Source organism: Culex quinquefasciatus, chromosome 2 (assembly GCF_015732765.1).
Source record: "Culex quinquefasciatus strain JHB chromosome 2, VPISU_Cqui_1.0_pri_paternal, whole genome shotgun sequence".
NCBI lineage: Eukaryota > Metazoa > Arthropoda > Insecta > Diptera > Culicidae > Culex > Culex quinquefasciatus.
Window position 1 is genome coordinate 26,806,025 of NC_051862.1, and position 19,195 is coordinate 26,825,219.

A 19,195-nucleotide genomic window follows, 5' to 3' on the forward strand; every position below is an offset into this window, starting at 1 on the left:
TTTTTTAAATAGGATGGATATATTAACGTATGTTTACGATTTAAAATTTGAAAAAAATATCCTGTTAAAATATTTTTAATCAAGCATTTGGGATGACTTCGGTTAAAACAGGAACAGAACAAAACAATTAGTACACCGATTTCCAAATGTATTGCTCTAAAATCTCCTGTACCTATTCAGACATCAGACCCAATTTTCCTCCGGTTGGCGGTAGTAACTTTAAGTTAATTTGTTAAATATATTTTATATAAAACAATGAACTCAAAACTTTTCAAAAATTCAACATTGACTGGTATAATTTTATTTGTTGTCGTTTTTTGTTCTTTTAAAAATATAAAAGAAACTTTTATATGACATGAGTAAAACAGCTTACTCATGTCATATAAAAAATTATAAGGAAATATTTTCATAAAGACTGATGACCGCAAATAAAAAAAAAATTATCATTTTTATTTTTTATTTTTTTATCAATTTTTAATTTCTTATAGGCTATTTGAAAACTGTCGTCCTTGTTTAGATTGAAGTGTAGATCATCATAATTTAATATTATTAAGCTAATTCTATGATTTTTAACTTGAAAACATAACAAATATAATGAAAACAAAGATTTAATTACTGAAAAAAATCCCGGGATCCCGGGAATTCCCGGGATTTCAAAAATATTTTTCCCGTTTCCCGGGAAATTCAAAACCCGGGAAAATTGGACGCCCTACCTGGAGCACTACAAAATTACTGCATATTTATGTCCACATAATTTAGAGGAAATGTTAGTATGAAAAACAGCGAAATTTGACCTCAGAAAAAAATACATTTTTAAAAACATTGCCAAAGTCACATTAGACAAGTTACACTTGGAAGTTAAAAATTGCTTAAAATTTTAGAATTCTATTTTCAAGTGCTTTAGAAAGATTAAAAATTGATTGAAATATAGATATTTGGCAAATTTTTAAATCAAAATCCGTCTAGAGGCAGGGTTGGAATGTATAGGATTAAAGAAAAGAATAATGTCATTAATTTGGAAATATTCATCAATTTTTAGAAATATTTTTTCAGAAGTTACTGGGCATTGAGCCTACAACAGTTCCAAAGTTAATAATAAGTTCAAATATTTAAAAGTCTTTATGTAATTAAAAAACATTATAAAATGTATTCAATGAATCCTTTAAAAAAATTAACAATGTTTTCAATGATTATGTAAAGTAGTGTTTTTGCATAGGCATAGGCCTTATCTAAGTCTCAACTAAAATCTCATAATTTCCCTTCTTTTAATCTGAAAAGCACATAGATAAATTGATTTTGATTTTGCTGACCAGCTTAATTATTTATCATACACAAGCCATTTAAATCAAATAATACTTATATGTTTATCAGAAAAAATAAATCATAATACAAATCTTTAATAACTTTAAAGAATAACGTGTAACCTACTTAATGTGCGTAGGTTGCACTCCAGAAGTTTAATTTTTCCATTTCTTTCACTCTGTTTAAATTTTGTAAGAGCCTTTTCCATGTTCAAAACAGTACTTATACTTCATTAATTCGTTCATACATGCCTTCATACAATTTTGATAGCTGCAAAGTCGATGGAGAATATTTGAACAATTCAGAAAGTTGATATGAATTGAAATAGTTTTATAGGAAATTCATTATATATAAAATAAATTGAAAAATAAATAATGAAGAGCTGATAATTTTTTAAAAAGTTTTTTTTATCGACCAGCAACTATTTGTTACATTTGGAAAAACACATTTGTGAAAATATTCGATATCTAATAATTTCCAAAAATGCCCAATTTGACAATTAATTTTTCATTAATAACAACTTCAACTTGAAAACTTTTTCATAAAAAATCAAAATACTGTTTTTTATGTATTACCGAATTCTTTGCATGCATATTGCGCTATATATAAGTACAGTGAAACCACTTTTTACGCGGTGCGTAACGTTTTACTTATTTGTAGATTTCTCCGGAATGACGCAACATTTTCGCAATCTTTTGAAAGCAATATGTAGGTTTTGTTCAGATCTACAAAACGGTTAAAAAGAGGTTTCTCTGTATTAACAAGTTACAAACATTATTTAATATCGTATATATGAATGTTTTAAAATCATTTGCTCATAACTGTAACCAGAAAAGTGGTTGATAGATTCGGTGGAAAAAATCGTTCATTTTACATATTTTGGTTTAAAAGGAAATGACTTAGACACCATGAGCCTTTTTGTCAAAATTGCTTTTTTATTATTTTCTCTAAAAATATTAGCATACTTTTTAACAATTGAACCTCTAACTAAATCATAATTTGATTAAACAACACCCAATTTCATCTAAAATGGTCAAATTCCCTTTCAGCATGGAATTCTGAATTCCGACTCGCAAAGCATAAGGTTTATTGGACCTAAACACTAAGATTTTTTACTAAATTCGGTGGACCGAATTTTCAACTGCTGAACAGTTGGGTAAACTGAAAATAACCGAATTTAGTAAAAACTTACCGAAATAAAAAAAAACTTATTGGAATTCGGATATGAAGTTTATTTTGTTTTATCGAAAAACCGATATTTGGTTAAAAATGTCAAGCAATTTGAATAAAATAAAATAAATGTGAACAGTTAATAATTAAATGAAAAGTACAACAAAGATGAAGAGCTTTTAGTCATACCACTAAAAATTTTAAAGAAATGTAATTTATAAGACTGTTCTATAAAGTTATATTTAATTTCAAATTAAAAAAACTATAATTGGTAAAATTTTGATCATTTTTACAGATGGTTTACTGATCTTAACATAATCGATTTTTTCAAATAGCAAATTCGGTAAAACACTCAATGTTTTAGATTTTTCAATTAAGTTTAAGGACTTAGTGCCAATTTCAGCTCTCCAAAGAACTCGATACTGATACATCGGACTCTGCATTTATACAAAATTGTACTAACGCCAAATCCACATTCTCCAGATTTGTTGTCTTTGACTCAGATTTAGCCTTATGGTCCTGACTGATTATGTAAGATGCTCAAATGCATTAAGCTATGAAACTTCTTTTGAATATTTATCAAAATATTGCGTTTGCACAAAACCAAAACTCTATAAAACCTAATATAAGAACCAAGCAGACATCCAGGGTTGCCAGGTTGCCAGATAAATCTGGGAATGCAAGATTTTTCAAGTGCCAGCCAGAATAAAGATTCATTCTTCTCAGTGCACTCTGGCATGCCAGATTTTGGCAGATTTTGCCAGAATTTCACTTCGTGCCGTTTTTAAACAACTTTTTGATTAAAATGAACGAATTTACTTGAAAATAAAAAAAAATGAATGAATTTTTCTTAGAGGGAATGTTAATTAAACATTTTTGAGGTCATAAAATCAGTTAAACCACCTGAATTCAACATTTTTCAAAATTAATTCATATCCTCCCTCTCCTTCACCATTGAGAATGGTTAGAATTTCGTCAGTCAGTTTTTTAATAGATACATTGCTAGATTTTTCTAATTTTGACCTGGTAACCCTGCTGACATCTCTTTTTCTCCTTTCCCTCATTTCAGTTTCACCACTTCGAAACAAGCTCTCTCTGTTTTTTCACTCAATCTTCGACCCCGCACCTACCCAAAAACTAAACCGCCAAAATGTGTGATGATGATGCGGGAGCACTGGTCGTCGACAACGGATCCGGCATGTGCAAGGCCGGATTCGCCGGTGATGACGCCCCCCGCGCCGTATTCCCCTCGATCGTTGGCCGACCCCGGCACCAGGGTGTGATGGTCGGTATGGGTAACAAGGACGCGTACGTCGGTGACGAGGCCCAATCCAAGCGAGGTATTCTGACGCTCAAGTATCCGATCGAGCACGGCATCATCACCAACTGGGACGACATGGAGAAGATCTGGCATCACACGTTCTACAACGAGCTGCGAGTGGCGCCCGAGGAACATCCGATTCTGCTGACTGAGGCCCCGCTGAACCCCAAGTCTAACCGCGAGAAGATGACCCAGATCATGTTTGAGACGTTCGCTGCGCCGGCGGCTTACGTGGCCATCCAAGCCGTGCTGTCGCTGTACGCTTCCGGTCGTACCACCGGAGTGGTGCTCGATTCCGGCGATGGTGTCTCGCACACCGTCCCGATCTACGAAGGTTACGCCCTGCCCCATGCCATCCTCCGTATGGATTTGGCCGGTCGCGATCTGACCGACTACCTCATGAAGATCCTCACCGAGCGTGGCTACTCGTTCACGACCACGGCCGAGCGGGAGATCGTGCGAGACATCAAGGAGAAGCTGTGCTACGTCGCGCTCGACTTTGAGCAGGAAATGCAGGCCGCGGCCGCTTCCTCCTCCTCGGAGAAGTCCTATGAACTGCCCGACGGACAGGTCATCACCATCGGTAACGAGCGCTTCCGGGCGCCCGAGGCCCTCTTCCAGCCGTCCTTCCTGGGCATGGAGGCGACCGGTGTGCACGAAACCGTGTACAACTCGATCATGCGCTGCGACGTGGACATCCGTAAGGATCTGTACGCCAACAGTGTGCTGTCCGGCGGTACCACCATGTACCCGGGTAAGACGTTTTCACATTCTCATTCATTTGAAATTTCCTAACCTCAAAAAAAAAAAAAACCTTTCCTCACTCTCTGTACCCACAGGTATTGCCGATCGTATGCAGAAGGAAATCACCTCGCTCGCGCCCTCCACCATCAAGATCAAGATCATCGCCCCGCCCGAGCGTAAGTACTCCGTCTGGATCGGCGGCTCCATCCTGGCCTCGCTGTCCACCTTCCAGACGATGTGGATCTCGAAGCAGGAGTACGACGAGGGCGGCCCCGGAATCGTCCACCGCAAGTGCTTCTAAGCCGCCTCCGGTCAACGTGGCGAAGAAGAAGGAGCTTCTCCAACAATTACTTGAACAATTACCAATACTACCAGAAGACACAACAAGGATTGGTGACCAGGAACAACAACAACTACAACAACAACAGCACAAGAAACATCATAAACAACAACAACAAAAGCAGCAGCAGCAGCAGTGTGGTGATGGTGGTGGTGAAAACAAAAGTGGGCAGTGCTGCGGCGGCCATGTCCGTGACGGTCGTGGCGACGGCCCAAACTGTCCCAGTAATGGCGTCGGCGTCCCACTCTCGTGTGGTGGCGCAACAACTACAACATCAACAATCGCTCGTGTTCATTTTTATCTATCGTTTAACATTTTTTCTTTTGGAAATATATTTTGTATGCATCTATCTGTAAGAAGGGAGGAGGTTGATGTTTTTATTATTATTTTCTTGCAGAACAAGAACGAAAAAGAATCCATGTCCAAATAATCTTTGCTAGCAATAAGAAGCATTGGGTTTCCACTTAGTGATTCAATTCTTGGGAATCGCAACCGTCGTAACCGTGCGTTCTTGGAATCATGAAAAAAAACTTTTTGATTCTTTGAGTACGTCACCACGTTTCAATTAGATATACAGCTTTTATTGAAGTAAAATTGAACAAGACGTTCAATTTCCCCCATTTTGTTGATTCCTTGAATATTTTCTTCTAATTTTATTTCTGTAGCCAAATTGAACTGTCAAAGTTGGGCATAAAGTAAACATTATAACTAGATTTTTTTTATTCTTTCCGATTGACTTTTTTCAGACAAATAAAAATACGCCTAAAGTTTAATGACCAACATTCTTTGAAAAACCACCGAAATTGGCTTTAAACTGGCTGATATTTTTTTAATTTTCACATGAGTCTGGAAAAGGCATAGATCGAGATTTGAGACCTTTGATTTAACCTCAAAAATTCAATCAAAAATAAAATATGTTTTTTGCTAAATTTTATTAGCTGATTTGAAATTTAACAACTAATTTCTTTGTTCTTGCATCTCCCTCCTAATTTTAACACAAATCAGGTAACATTTATTCAACAATCTTTTGATTGGAGCAACATTGAAAATTGATTGTACGAGTCATTTGACCACAACTGTACACAAAAAAAGTACAGAAACAGATTATTTATACTATCAAAACAGGCAGGTATCCTGGATATCAACAAAAAATGGACCACCCCTTTTTGGCACTGCGCCTAATTTTTGCGATTTTCGTTGATTTTTTTCAAAAAACATCTGTTTTAAAATAATTTGTAACCAAAAACTGCTAAAACAAAACTCAACCACTTGTTATGAAGAAAATTGAACGATGAATCGAATGGCGTCATCAAATTTTTCATTAGAATTAAATTTGGATGCAACAATGGACTTTGTTTATACATTTTTAAAATGAATTTCAAATAATTTAAAAACTGTGAAACATGTTTTAAGCGATTTTTTTTTTTGTTATTATTGTCTTTATTGCTTTTAAACAATAACAACATATCTGACAACTTTTATTTGTTTTCTCTCCACTTCAAAAATACCCAATTTTTTGTTGAAATGACAAGAAAAATTGATGATTTTGGAAAACCTGATGAGATATCCTTTGGTTTGATTCTTTAGTCAATAATAAATAACTGTGCCAATTTTGAGCCAAATCGGTTATGGTGTTACTTACATGTAGAAAAACACAAAATTTCATATTTCAGAAAAAAATATTAAATCCACTTGAAGATTATATTCAATCACTCCTGAAAGTATCATGAAGATATTTCATGATTAAACTGAGTAAGAGGCGATTTACGCTCAACATTTTACCATGCGCAAAGCGGACTGTCAAACTTTGTGAGCATTTTTCTCTGAACACCGAGTTGATTTACAGGTGCCACGATATCTCGAGATGGAATGGACCAAATTGGCTGAAATTTGGAGTGAAGACTCCAAAAACACATTCCGTTTGCATGACGAAGTCCGATTTTGAAATTTTGCATTTTAAAAAATACAAAAATCGAAAACTGACAACTTTTTATATGAAAAAAACATAGAAATATGTTCATATTTTTTTCAAATAAACTTTTTGAAAAATTGGCTTCGTCAACGAGTCTTCTCCAAAATTTTAAGCCGATTTGGTCAAAACAATGAGGAAATATCGTGGCACCCGTTTTTTGAAACTACTAACTTAAAATAGCTAAAATAGGCAATTATACAACCAAATGTCTAATAATTTATTTTGATAATAGTTGAGAATAAATATTTTAATGCCCTGAAAAGAGATTTGAAAAATGTTTAAGTGTGTGCTCAAACCAATCTCTGACATTTTTGCCGATTTACATGTATGTAACCCCTTAAGGTTCAGGGGTCGCTTTTTATCGTTGAAGTTTATATGGGGAAAATTGCTAAAATGTGTTAACAAAAACATCACTTCAGGATTTTGGCAGCAGGTGGCGCTGGGCTCGCCCAAAATTGTCCAAGTGTGAGATTCTTCTAGGAAATTTAATTTCCTACAACTTTGTCAAAGGGTGCAAGAAGATCCGAGTTGATCCTGAAGGGTTATTAGCAATGCGATGAAATGAAATCGGCTTATATATTTGCATGTATATAAGGGGTACACATACAGTATATAAGAAAATACTTTTTACTAAAAAAAAATCACCAAAAATCAGGATCAACTCGGATTGTTTCGTACCCTTCGACAAAGTTGTAGGAAATTAAATTTTCTTCACACTTGGACAATTTTGGGCGAGATCCACGCTACCTGGCAGAAAAATACTTAAACGATATTTTCTGCATACATTTGTACTATTTTTCCATATAAACTTCAACAATAAAATGCGACCCCTTAACCTTAACCGATTTGGCTTAAAATTGGCACAGATACTTATTTTTACCTAAGGAATCGAATCAGAGGGTATCCCTGATGTCGATTTTTTTATTGTCACCATATTGTATACTCTTTAAAAATATTCTTAAACGCTTTTCTTGCATTTTTTCATCCACTTGGAAACTTTCGGGCTTTTAAAAATTGTTAAAATTAGTCAGTACAGATCAGAAACAGATGTATCATGTATGAACTCATGATTTATTGTTATTGTGCATTTTTTTACAATAGCAAAACTGTTATTATTCATTTGAATTGCAGTTTAATATTTTTTCATTCTTTTCATAAAAAAAAGCAAATTGAGGTTTTGCAGCGCGCCTGTGTTTCAAATGTAGGTGGCGCCAAAATGAGGTTACTTGCCAAAAATCGTATTCCTTTCTGCTGGATTGAAGAACAAAATCGCTTATTTCTCAGGATTCCCTGCATCAATCTTAATGAAACTGGTTGCAAAAGACGAGAATTTTTTTTTGCTTTAAAATAGTGAACATCATTTTTTGGGCGCGCAAAAATTTGTAACCTTTTTCTTTGAAAAACATGTTTTGGAACACGAAAAATGAGTTTCCCCGTATATCGACGTCGTCGTGCTATCTTGTCGCACCCGCCATTTTGACGTTCCGAGAAAAACGCGTTTTAATGTTTGACCTTGAATATTCAAAAACGAGAGCACGCAATGTAAACAATAACAAACACGTTTTGTTTGGCTCACCATTCTGTGCATTGTCCCAAAGTTTGGTTGAAGTTGGTTTCTGGAGTCCCGAGTTATGATTACAAATGTTTACGGTAGTCTAGCTTGTACGTGCGACAAACGCATCCTGACTTTCCTGGCCTGAAATCCCTTTGGCCTTTTGTCGCACTTACATTAATTTTCTTGAAGTGACAAGATAGCACGACAAGATTGAAACTACTTTCATATGTAAAGTGACAAAAATGCACGGAGTTTTTTCGGTTTTTGTTGAATATCTCAGGATTGAAATCGAATTTTGGGGATCTGTGAAGGTCAAAAGGTGAGGCATTGTGAGCTGCACAAAATGGCGTTCTTAACTAAATTTGGCCCAAAATGCACGTACGACAAGTTAGCACGATGGCGACGATATATCAATGAAATAAACAGTTATATAGTTGATAACAGATGTGTTAACTTATATTCAACAATTTTTATTGATTTTTGACAGACTTTCTTGCCAAATAGTCCAAATTATTATCTTTTTCTAAATTTACAGTTTTCTCATAGAAAAATCAAACTAATATTGGAAAGTTGTAGACCAAATTGTTGGAAATAATTTTTCTCATCTGAATCCAGCATAAGTTTTATAAAAATGTTGATTATGAAGGAAAAAACACATTTTCTCAAAAAATCATAGGTTTACGCTATTTGTGTCTTGTAGCTTTGCTGCAAATTCTCTATTGAGTTTTTTAACCTTATTGAGCAATAGTTTTATCATCATACGATAATGATAAAATTATCGTTATTATCGTATCGTATTCGAATAACGATGATTATATCGGCAATAGGATACAAACAGTAACCAACAATCACTTATTTAAATTAACTTTTCAAAGAATGCATTCTGCTAAAACGCTCAACCAAACCACAACTTTTCAAAATGAATTTACAAGCTATAAATTAAACCTTTGTTTTGACATTGTAATTGTAATCAAAAATATTCACTAAATTTGGTATTTTTGCAAGAAGTATGACATTTTCAAACGACGCGACATCAAACGACATTTTCAAACGAAGTTTTAAGCACATTAGTGTTTTTAAAATTATTGAACTGAGATAAAGATAGAATTATTATCTGAATCTCACTAAAATAAGGCCATCGTTAACAACCTCTCCCCCCGTTAACCTTAACCAGTCCTTAAGGACATTAACTTTGATTTGTTTGTAATAGTCGTTTCTATTTGATGGTTGATGTACAAAAAATTTTAAACAATATTTTTAAAGTGTTGTTAGAATAATAATCCATCAAAAAATGTAACGTGAATATAAAAAAAATTAAAATAATGATCCAACAATCCATGCAAAAAATATGGTAAAAATTAAATCGAATGATAATAACAAATTTCAACAGATCTATAGGTAAGAATATTTAAACTTTTCATTCCCTGAAAACATCAACAACTTAAATTACAATTAATTTATTTAACCCTCTAAAACCTCACCCCGCCTTAAGACGGGCTTCGATTAAAAAAGTCGCCAAAAATCCATTTTTTTACAAATTTTTGATCTTTAAAAAGCATTGGAAAGTAGAACTCTTAAAATTTTAGCAAATTTATGGGTTGGAAGTTTAACTTGTTTTATGTAACTTTGCCAATGTTTTTAAAAATGTTATTTTTTTAGGGGTCAACTTTGGCTGTGCTTTTTACTAACATTTCCTATATTTTAAGTAAAAAAAAGAATGCAGTAATTTTTCTAGTGTACCAGACTTTGCCTCTACGCATTTTTTTACAATTTATACGATAATAGCTTCATTTTTTTGCAGAAAATGTGAAAAAATAGCAAAATATTTAAATATTTGACTATAAAACATAAAAAAAAATAGGTAGGCAAAATGTAACCATGCGAGGTGGTAGAATAGGCCACAAACTACCAAAAACAAACGTTAACTAAACAAGATACATTCAAATTTAAATACTTAAAAATGAATCAAGAAAAACATAAAACAAGAGAAGTAAAGTTTTTCGTAAAACAAATGTTGCTTAAAATGACCTCCTGAACACAAAAACAATAAAAAAAATCTAAAAAAGATAGGGTTAACAAAAAAAACTCTCCATTTTCTGATGTTCCAGTTTCCAAATCAATAGTTTGATTTTTAATTGAAAAAAAAAATATTTTAAAAATTAAGCTCAAAACCAGATTAAAACTCTACTTAAAAAATCATTTCCTTTGTCTTTTACCAATGAATCAGCCTTACTTTCAACACAAAAAAATTAAATCCTCAAACTACTTTAAAGTATCTGTTTGAAAATCCTATTATCGTGCCTCTTACTAATAATTTAACCTTAATTTTAAAGTTGCAAAAAGCGTATAAATCATGCTTCAATATGATGAAACAGTCCAGACTCGATAATCGGACCCCATTTTTAGTTAAAATTCAATAATTGATTTCCTAGTGGCAGTGCATTAAATTACAAATGTATTTATCAATATTGCAATATTGCTATTTTGGTCGCCATCTTGGATTTAATTTTTTTCAATCACTTTAGCGTAGTTTTGCGGTCATACAATAAAAATAGACAACGAAATTTTTTTTTGTTTGATTCAGTTAGGCTCCTACAAATTTTATTTAAAGTTTTTGTCTCTCCCCCTTCAAAATTGGGCCGAAAAATCAGGGGGCGAAAAAAAAATGTTTCGAAATTTTTTAAAATTTCAATGGAAATTTATGTGCAATCAGCTTCAATCAATTTAAAATGCATTCCCCTGCGTGAAGAATAATTTTCAGCATGTTTGGGTTGATTAAAGTTTTTTATAACTTTTGAAAATTTTCGATGTTTAGTATAGCAAAAAGTTTTTTTTGCGGTACATTTTTGTTTTCGTCAAATCTAACTTTTTTCTAAAACTAATGATTGCAAAAAAACTGAACTAGTGTAAAAAGCATTTTAAAACACTTTTTTTGCATTCAAAAGTTGGGACTATGGCTTGTTATTTCGATAATCCGAATATTTTTAAAATTTTCAAATTATTCCAAGACCTTCGAATAATCGAGTCTGGACTGTATTTGCATAGGCTTTAACCAAAGATTTAATTATACGAAGTGAAATTGAAAAAAAACAGCAGAAAAAATTGAATTGCTGAAAAATAAACCCCTGAAAACCATAATTTTCACCTAAACCAAATCTTAACCACCATCATCGATCAATCCACTATTCCACCTGAGTCGATCCAACCTTCAAAATTTGAAACTTATTTCCATACAAACTATCCTACCGTAATCAGATCAAGCAGACGTGTCCTGCTTTCCTTTCACTGCTCCAGATGCTCCCTTCTCGTTCTTCACCTTTCTTTCTTTCAACCCCAAACTCGCCGCGGTAATCCAATGAACTACTACTAGTACACTACACTATTGCCCAATTACACAGAGAGTGAGAGGTGCTGGCCTTCCATTGAATAGTGGGTGGTCCCCCCAATTGTAACCCTCACACTGAAACACTCTTCTTTCCGAAATTCACACTTTATTTTTTACGCTAACTAGTTTCGAAATTTCCTTCAGTATTCTTTTTTTTCGAGTTTTGTTTCTTCCAAAAATCACCGCCAAATTCCTCTACTCTGGCAACACTTCCGGTTCTTTCACAATTCCGATTGTGTCGGCTGGTAATTACAGGTAGTTTCGTCCAGAATCGAACACTTTCCCTCGCTCGCTCGCTTGCTCACTCACTCACTCACCGATGATAATTCGCTCGTGAGTGTGAGTTGAGCGCGATTTTTTGCCGTCCTTCCATCAAACGTGGTAGAACATTCCGCGGTGTCATAATTTGGTTTTTTTCTTTTCCCTTTTTTTTCGGGAAATTTGATCAACTTTTGGGCTTTTGTTAAAGGGGGCACTTTTTTTTCGTTTGGTTTCTTTTGTGCGAAATTTGAACTTTCTCTTCACCTTTTTTTTGACGAGTGCGTTCACTGATACAAACTGACACACACACACTTACGCGCTTAGTAGTTAAGGACAACACGGATATATTGCTTTCGAAACAGGCTAGGAAACGTCGTAAAAACGGAGGGGGTTGCTTTCGATCGATTAGTGAAACTGCTCCGTTCGATATACAGCGGAGTTGCACATCTAGACGTCACACGAACACCGAAAAAGAAAGATCACAGTGTAATTTCCCCTTAACAAACCCACGAACTACGAGCACTACCCTTAAAACAATCCTCACTGAAGATCACTGAAGTCACCCTGTCCTAGTAGGCTTTGACAGTTCTCGCGCGCACCTAACCTCAAACCTTCTTCCAGGGCCTACCCGGATGGTGGCGGAGGCGTAGGACCCCCGTGGGACCTCCTCCTTAGCCGAAACGTCATGCTTCTTTCTTTCACCCGGACCAAGTACGACGACGACAACCGCCGGACCACATGCTCGTGGTGTGAATGTCTGCGACCAACTGTTGACGAGTGCTCGGCCGAAGTGGCCCCGGCCTCCAGGTCACTCCAGCGAGTTCTCATCGAGCGCGCATGCGTTGACATCCGGAACCCATCCGAAGGTAGGAGAACTCACCGACGCGTGAGTGCCCGCCGACTGTTGCTTCGTCGGCGGAATCGTGAGTGACGGTTTGTTTTTGTTTTGAAAAAGTGACACCCCCCGCTGGAGTGGGGGTGACGGGGTTGAAGGGAAAAATCGTAAACTCCGGATTATGATGGCGAAATTTGTAGGTCGTAAATCGGAGCTGGAGAGTGGGAGACATTGAAACTCTTCTCAACTCTCGTTCAGTATTGATGATGGTATGGCATGTGTGAAAACCGCATTTGGAGGAATGGTTTTAATAGGTTTTAATTTGTTTCGAACGCGAGCGTTGTTGGTTTACGAGTTTTGAGCGGAGACAAGATTGTTGTTTGAAAATTTTATGGCCCGGATTACAGGAAGAATGGCAATCTGTGCCAAAAATAAGTACACTTTGCGGGTTTTGAATGTGTTTTTGAGTTTTCAATGACAATTTAATTACATATGCAAATGCTTTTTTCTTTTGTTTGAAATGAACAGAATGTTTTAAAATAATTGATTTGCTACTCAAAACCACTTCTGTAAATAAAAATGAGGCTTTGGATCGGTAAAATACTTTATTGCGAATATTTTTCAATTTTTCAAGATTTATAATTCTTTTCATATTGTGAAACTCAAATGTGACTTGAAAATTTAGCCTGAAAAAAATTTAAAAAAGGTTAACATTTTTTTAAATTTTACCATGCTATAAAATATGTTTACATCAGACGTAATTTATTTTTTCTTTTCAAAAATTTGCTCATGCATTCAGAAATATTTTTTAAAGGAGTGCACAGTATGAAAACCGGGTGAAAATCGGATCTTTTGATACCGTCAGTTTTGCCTATCAAAAGTATCGGTTTTTATGTAAAAAAAATTACGAGGAATCGATTGGTTATGCTCTTAGTAACGGCAAATAACGGTAAGTGGTCCATTTTACCCCATTTATTTTTATACAGAGATATTTCATACAGGTAAATCGCGATAACTCGTGATGTTTATTAGCAAACCCCTTATGTCTATGTATCAATTGTCTGTAATTGTCTGCTCTACAACTTTGTAGAACATTATTACACTCTAAAAAATAACCCTGCAAAGTTAGAAAAAACACGAAATTTTAAAATGAAAAATTTTGTTCTAAATGAAAAATGACCCTTCTGGGTCAATATAAATTCGGAAAGTACATTAACTTTCCCATAAAATGACATGTTCCAAAAAAAATTACATTCGAGTAACGGAAAATGGGAGAGTTTTTAAAACTTTTTTCGCGTTTTTTTCGATGAAAAATAAGTTTTTTTTTCGGAATTCTGAGTACGCCATCAAATCGGGCGTCTAATTTTACATAAAAGTCCCTTTGACACCAAATTTCTATCTCATTACCGTTTCAGGCTGCAAATTATTGAAAAACACCTCTTTTTCGCATGTTCAAAAATGGAAGGGGTCGTACCGCCGCTCCGTCACGAGATATCAAAAAACGGACCTCAGATTCGTGATCAGGGACAAAAGTTACCCCGTGGGACAAAGTTTCACGCAAATCGAAGCGGGGTCGGGGCAATTTTTCCCGATTTCGTGTAAGTTGGTAGAGAATTACCCTAATATATTGACTAAAATACATAAAATGGGGCAAAAGAGAACCTTGTCACCATTTGCCGTAAAATAGACTGTTCCCAATCGATTCTACGTGATTTTCTGTATAAAATAACTTTTTTAACTTTAGGAAACGACGACAATTCAGGATATTAAAGAAAACACATAAAGAGGGGGTAAATGGGACGAAATGGGCCCTTTACCTTATTTGCCTGTAATGAAAATATCACAAATTGATTTCTCGTGATTTTCAACATAAAACAACATAATTCAAACTGTAGAAAACTACAGCAATTCAAGATATCAAAGAAAAAAAAAGGATAAATGGAGCAAATAGGCACTTGCTGTCATTTGCTTCCAAAGAGTGTGTCACCAATCCATTCCTCGTAATTTTTTACATTAAAAATGATACTTTTAATCGGCAGAAACTGCCTCAAAAGATCCGTTTTTGCCCACTGTGGAGTGCTTTGTGTGCATGAAGTTATTTTAAATTGAAAAAAAACTTTACATTTTTCAAGAAATTTCATCTTAAAAACCAATAACCTCAAAAAGATTACCTTCACTGAAAAGTGTGCAAGCCATTTTTGATTGCAAATTTGATTTTAAATCTAAACATAATTTCTGTTTCGTAAAAACAATCAAAAATTTTAAAGGGTGTTTTTGAAATTAAACATGTAATAAAGAAAAGTCAAGTGAAAAAATCAGAAAATTGTTTTTTTTCTGTACCTATTTTTTTTTTGAAAATTAATAAATAACCTACAACTTTGTCGAAGACAACAAATTGATCAAAAAATCACTTCTCTAGTTACAGATATTCAAATGTTCTAATGTTTTGTAAGACTCGCGTGCAAAATTGTTTGGAGCCTTGTATGGAAAAACTAATTACGCAAAATGGTTTCTTTTGACTCAAAGAAAGAATACAAATTAAAATCAAACAAAATTTAATAAAAAAAAACAAAGAGTAGAAGTTAAACCTAAAAATTATCAATTTTGAGAAAATTAATGTAAAATGTCGTGACAAAAAAAAAAATAAAAAAGTTGGTTTTTGTCAACTATTATAAACTAAAATCCTCAACTAACTAACTCCTCCTTAATATATTACAGTTAACATTAAAATTTTATGAGAATCCTTACAAAATTTGCATTCGTTACACATCCATCTAATTGTTTTGCTCTGTACAATTTAAAAATATGCGAAAAACTTTTACAAAAATTTACGTTGACCAAATATGAGAAAAAATAACTTACACGAAATCAAAAAAGGATTTGTAATGATAATTTGAGTCCTGTCTTTAAACAACAAGTGTTCGATTTAAAACATTTAAAACATTAATAATTAAATCCATAAAACATAAACCCAATTTCACCAAACATCAAAGAAAACTTCCCTCCGTGCCCATCTCGATTGACGTCACATGGCTCAGACGTTTCCCCTCCACTTGGCACTCACAAAAGCTCAAAAATTCCGAAGCAACCGGTTCACAACCCCAACAGAAAGGCACTCATCTACCTCGTGCCAGTAACTCACTCCGCTTGGCCACCTGTGTGAGCTGAATCCTGCCAATTACACCTGGTCTCAGTCAGCCGCAGCACTGAGACTGGAGGTAACTCACACCCGGATTCTTTGGAGCGGGTCAGGAAACAACAAACGAACAGAAAAAAAAACCATAACAAAACAAAAGAAATGCACCTGGCCTGGCTGGCCGGTCATCATTTGTCACGCACCCACTTTTTGTCCCGGGAAAGAAACAGTCTAAAGCTTGAACGGAGGAGGAAAATGGCAATTCGATTGTTGTGGGGAGTGGGGAAATTGACGGTTGTTGACTTCAAAGTGAATATAAGAATGGTTACAGTTTGACTTTTAACCGTCCATTACAGAGCTGTCTTGTATGGGTGTATTTTTGAAAAGGTCCAAAAAATGTTTTTTTTTTTCAAGACGGTTACAAAACACCTAACAAGCTAAATTTAAATGTAAAGTTTTCAATAGTTTTTGTGTAATTTAACATTTTTACACATTTTATAGGTAAAATCAGTGTAAAAGAGGTCATATTCAGCAAAATGGTTAAAAATGTAGCGATGGGATTTGGTGTTATTTTTATAAATGTTGTTGATTGTTATCGTTTTTTTAAGTTCAATAATTTTAAAGTACGCACGCAAACATTAAAAAATTATAGTGTTTTGGGATTGAAATAATGTCAGCTCTCCATTGTACTTATAACTACAATAAAAAATTTCACAAAGTTACGTATTTTCGAAAAAATACTGAAAATTTCAGTTTTTTACAACATGAGTATCAAACGATCTGAATTTTTTAAAAAAAGTCAAAATTTTCATAAAACTACGTATTTTCGAAAAAATACTCAATAATTCAAAATTTGTTTGTTATTTGTTAAAATCCAATCATTTGATACCCATATTGTAAAAAAACTTATATTTTGAGTATGTTTTCAAAATATGAAGGTTTGTAGAAATTTGAGTATTTTCAAAAAAATGTACAATAACCTTCAAAATGTATGAAAAAAACCCGATCATTTGATACCCATGATCTAAAAATCTTAAATTTTGAGCGTTTCCTAAAAATACGTAGTTTTGTAGAAATATAAGTAATTGTACAAAAACTTTCAAAATGTTTGAAAAAATCCCGATCGTTAAATAAACAAATTGTAAAAACATAAAAATTTGAGTATGTTTTAAATAGGTAGTTTTGTGAAATTTTTAAGTATTAAAAAAAATAACTTTCGAAATGCATGAAACATCCCGATCATTTGATACCCATAGCATAAAAAACAGAAATGACATGACAAAACTTTTGAAAAGATTTGTACCACCCTTAAAAAATATAAACAAACCATGCTTTGAAAAAGCCTTTCAATATCTATTTTTTTGACATAGGACTATGTCTCTATTTACTATATTGGGGGGGCAGTTCAGAAATTCGATCCAAAGCGTCACTTTTAAGCGTTAAAAAAGGGGACATTTTGAACGCTTATATCTTTTTTCCCTGTGAATCAATCCAGACGGTTGGACCACCAATCGAAAGAGGAAGACTTCAGCTATTGTTTAACTACATAGATAGTCTGACTAAACATAGTTAAAGCACTTAAAACATGCAATCAAAATGAGTAATTTTTCAGTACAAATCGGACAGATGACCAATCAGAGCGAGCGTATGCATTCGAGGCCGCGCCCCTTTTGTGCTGTTCTCCGGCTGTGCCGCTATATAAGCAGAAAATTTCGCCAAAGCAACTCACATTGGAACGAGCACTCGAACTGTGCACGTCGGGCCGGCGCGGAGCAGCAACAGCAGCAGCACAGCAGCCGGAAAAAAGGAGGAAGCAGCAGTCAACATGAGGCTAAAGAAGCTGTGGACGTTCGTACAGGCCTAATCGGGCTCGCGTGGGAGCAACAATCGAGCAGCAGCAAAAGGTGGAAGAGCGTCGTGGAGGAGAACGGGGATGGCCCCGCGAACCAGGTTCAGTCGTAATTAAACGGCCCTTTTCAGGGCCAATAAATCAATCACGAAAGAGACTCTATAAGTTCATGCACGCTCATTTCTGAATTATTAATTTTCCTGAAACTAACATTTTGAAGGTACCGTTATTGGGGGAGACATTGGGTCTGGGGGTGAGATTGGGTCATACAAATTACTGCATTTTTGTATGACACAATCTCACCCCGATGACGGTACGTGTAAATCACTTCAAAGCGGTTTACCGAAATATTACTGAAAATGACAGCCGAGTTTCCAAACTATCTGCGCCGAAAAATGAGATTGAGTTGCTATCGATTAATTTAAAATGTCAGAAAAGGATAGATTATTAACGTAGACTTACGTCTTTTTCGAAGGTCATTCCAGAAAACCCGGGCCGAAGGCCCTGGAATATTGCGTCATCCGTCAATCTCTTAAATCTTCCTTCCCTCAAATCGAATCGGCATGATTTTGATTCCATTCGATTCGAAATTTTATTGCTTGGAACTGAAGGACAACTCTTTCGTGATAAATTAGTGGCCCTTAAAAGGGCCGTTTGTGTTGGATGATGCATCACACTGTGGCGATAATCGCCGTTTTGTCGGCCATTTTACTCGTTCCTATCCGCAACTGAAGCGGCCTTGGTTGCTTCTGCGACTGCTAATGGCCCTCCACCAACCCGAGAAAAGATTCTGGTTGGATGGTTCTAGATGGCTGGATGGTTCTGCTGCTTCTGCTGCTGGTCCTCTTCTCCTCCTTCTGCTGCTTCCTCCGCGATGGACTGATGTGGCCTTCTCGAGTGCTCGATCCAAAATGACTCGCGAGTGCGAGGTTTGGCTGCTTATGTGTCGGCAGAATAGGAGAACGAGACAAAAGGGGCGCGGTCTCAAATGCATACGCGCAAAAAAAGTTTATGCGTTGGAGACCGCGCCCCTTTTGAGCCGCTTGCCATATCCAAATCGATTTAAGCAACCAAACATCGCCCGCGCGTGTCATTTTGGAACGAGCACTCGAGAAGCCAACATCGGACCGGCGTGGAAGGAGCAGCAGCAGCAGCAGCAAAAGGAGAAGGAAGCAGACCATCCGCCGGCCACCGAAAAACGGATCGTCGCGGGTTATCAAGAAGAACATCGCGATCAACTACAAGTGCGGCCTGGCCAAGCAGTTTAATTTCATCCGGAAGGCGTTCACCCGACGCAAAGGAACTGGTGCAACGAGTTTGCTGAA

At 35.3% G+C, this 19,195-nt stretch overlaps 2 protein-coding genes across 2 annotated transcripts; one reads left to right on the forward strand and one right to left on the reverse strand.

Moving 5' to 3' along the window:
* Nucleotides 1-3,600: 3,600 nt before the first annotated feature.
* LOC6044918 (actin, muscle-type A2) lies at nt 3,601-5,241 on the forward strand. Its single transcript, XM_001862313.2, has 2 exons — nt 3,601-4,547; nt 4,633-5,241. The coding sequence occupies exons 1-2, from the start codon at nt 3,623-3,625 to the stop codon at nt 4,836-4,838; spliced, it is 1,131 nt and encodes a 376-aa protein (XP_001862348.1). The 5' UTR covers nt 3,601-3,622; the 3' UTR covers nt 4,839-5,241.
* Nucleotides 5,242-12,223: 6,982 nt separating this feature from the next.
* Nucleotides 12,224-19,099, reverse strand: LOC119765941. The gene is made up of 3 exons (XM_038250219.1): nt 18,979-19,099; nt 12,679-12,851; nt 12,224-12,497 (listed from the first exon to the last, which is right to left on the reverse strand). The coding sequence occupies exons 1-3, from the start codon at nt 19,097-19,099 to the stop codon at nt 12,456-12,458; spliced, it is 336 nt and encodes a 111-aa protein (XP_038106147.1). The 3' UTR covers nt 12,224-12,455.
* Nucleotides 19,100-19,195: the final 96 nt, after the last annotated feature.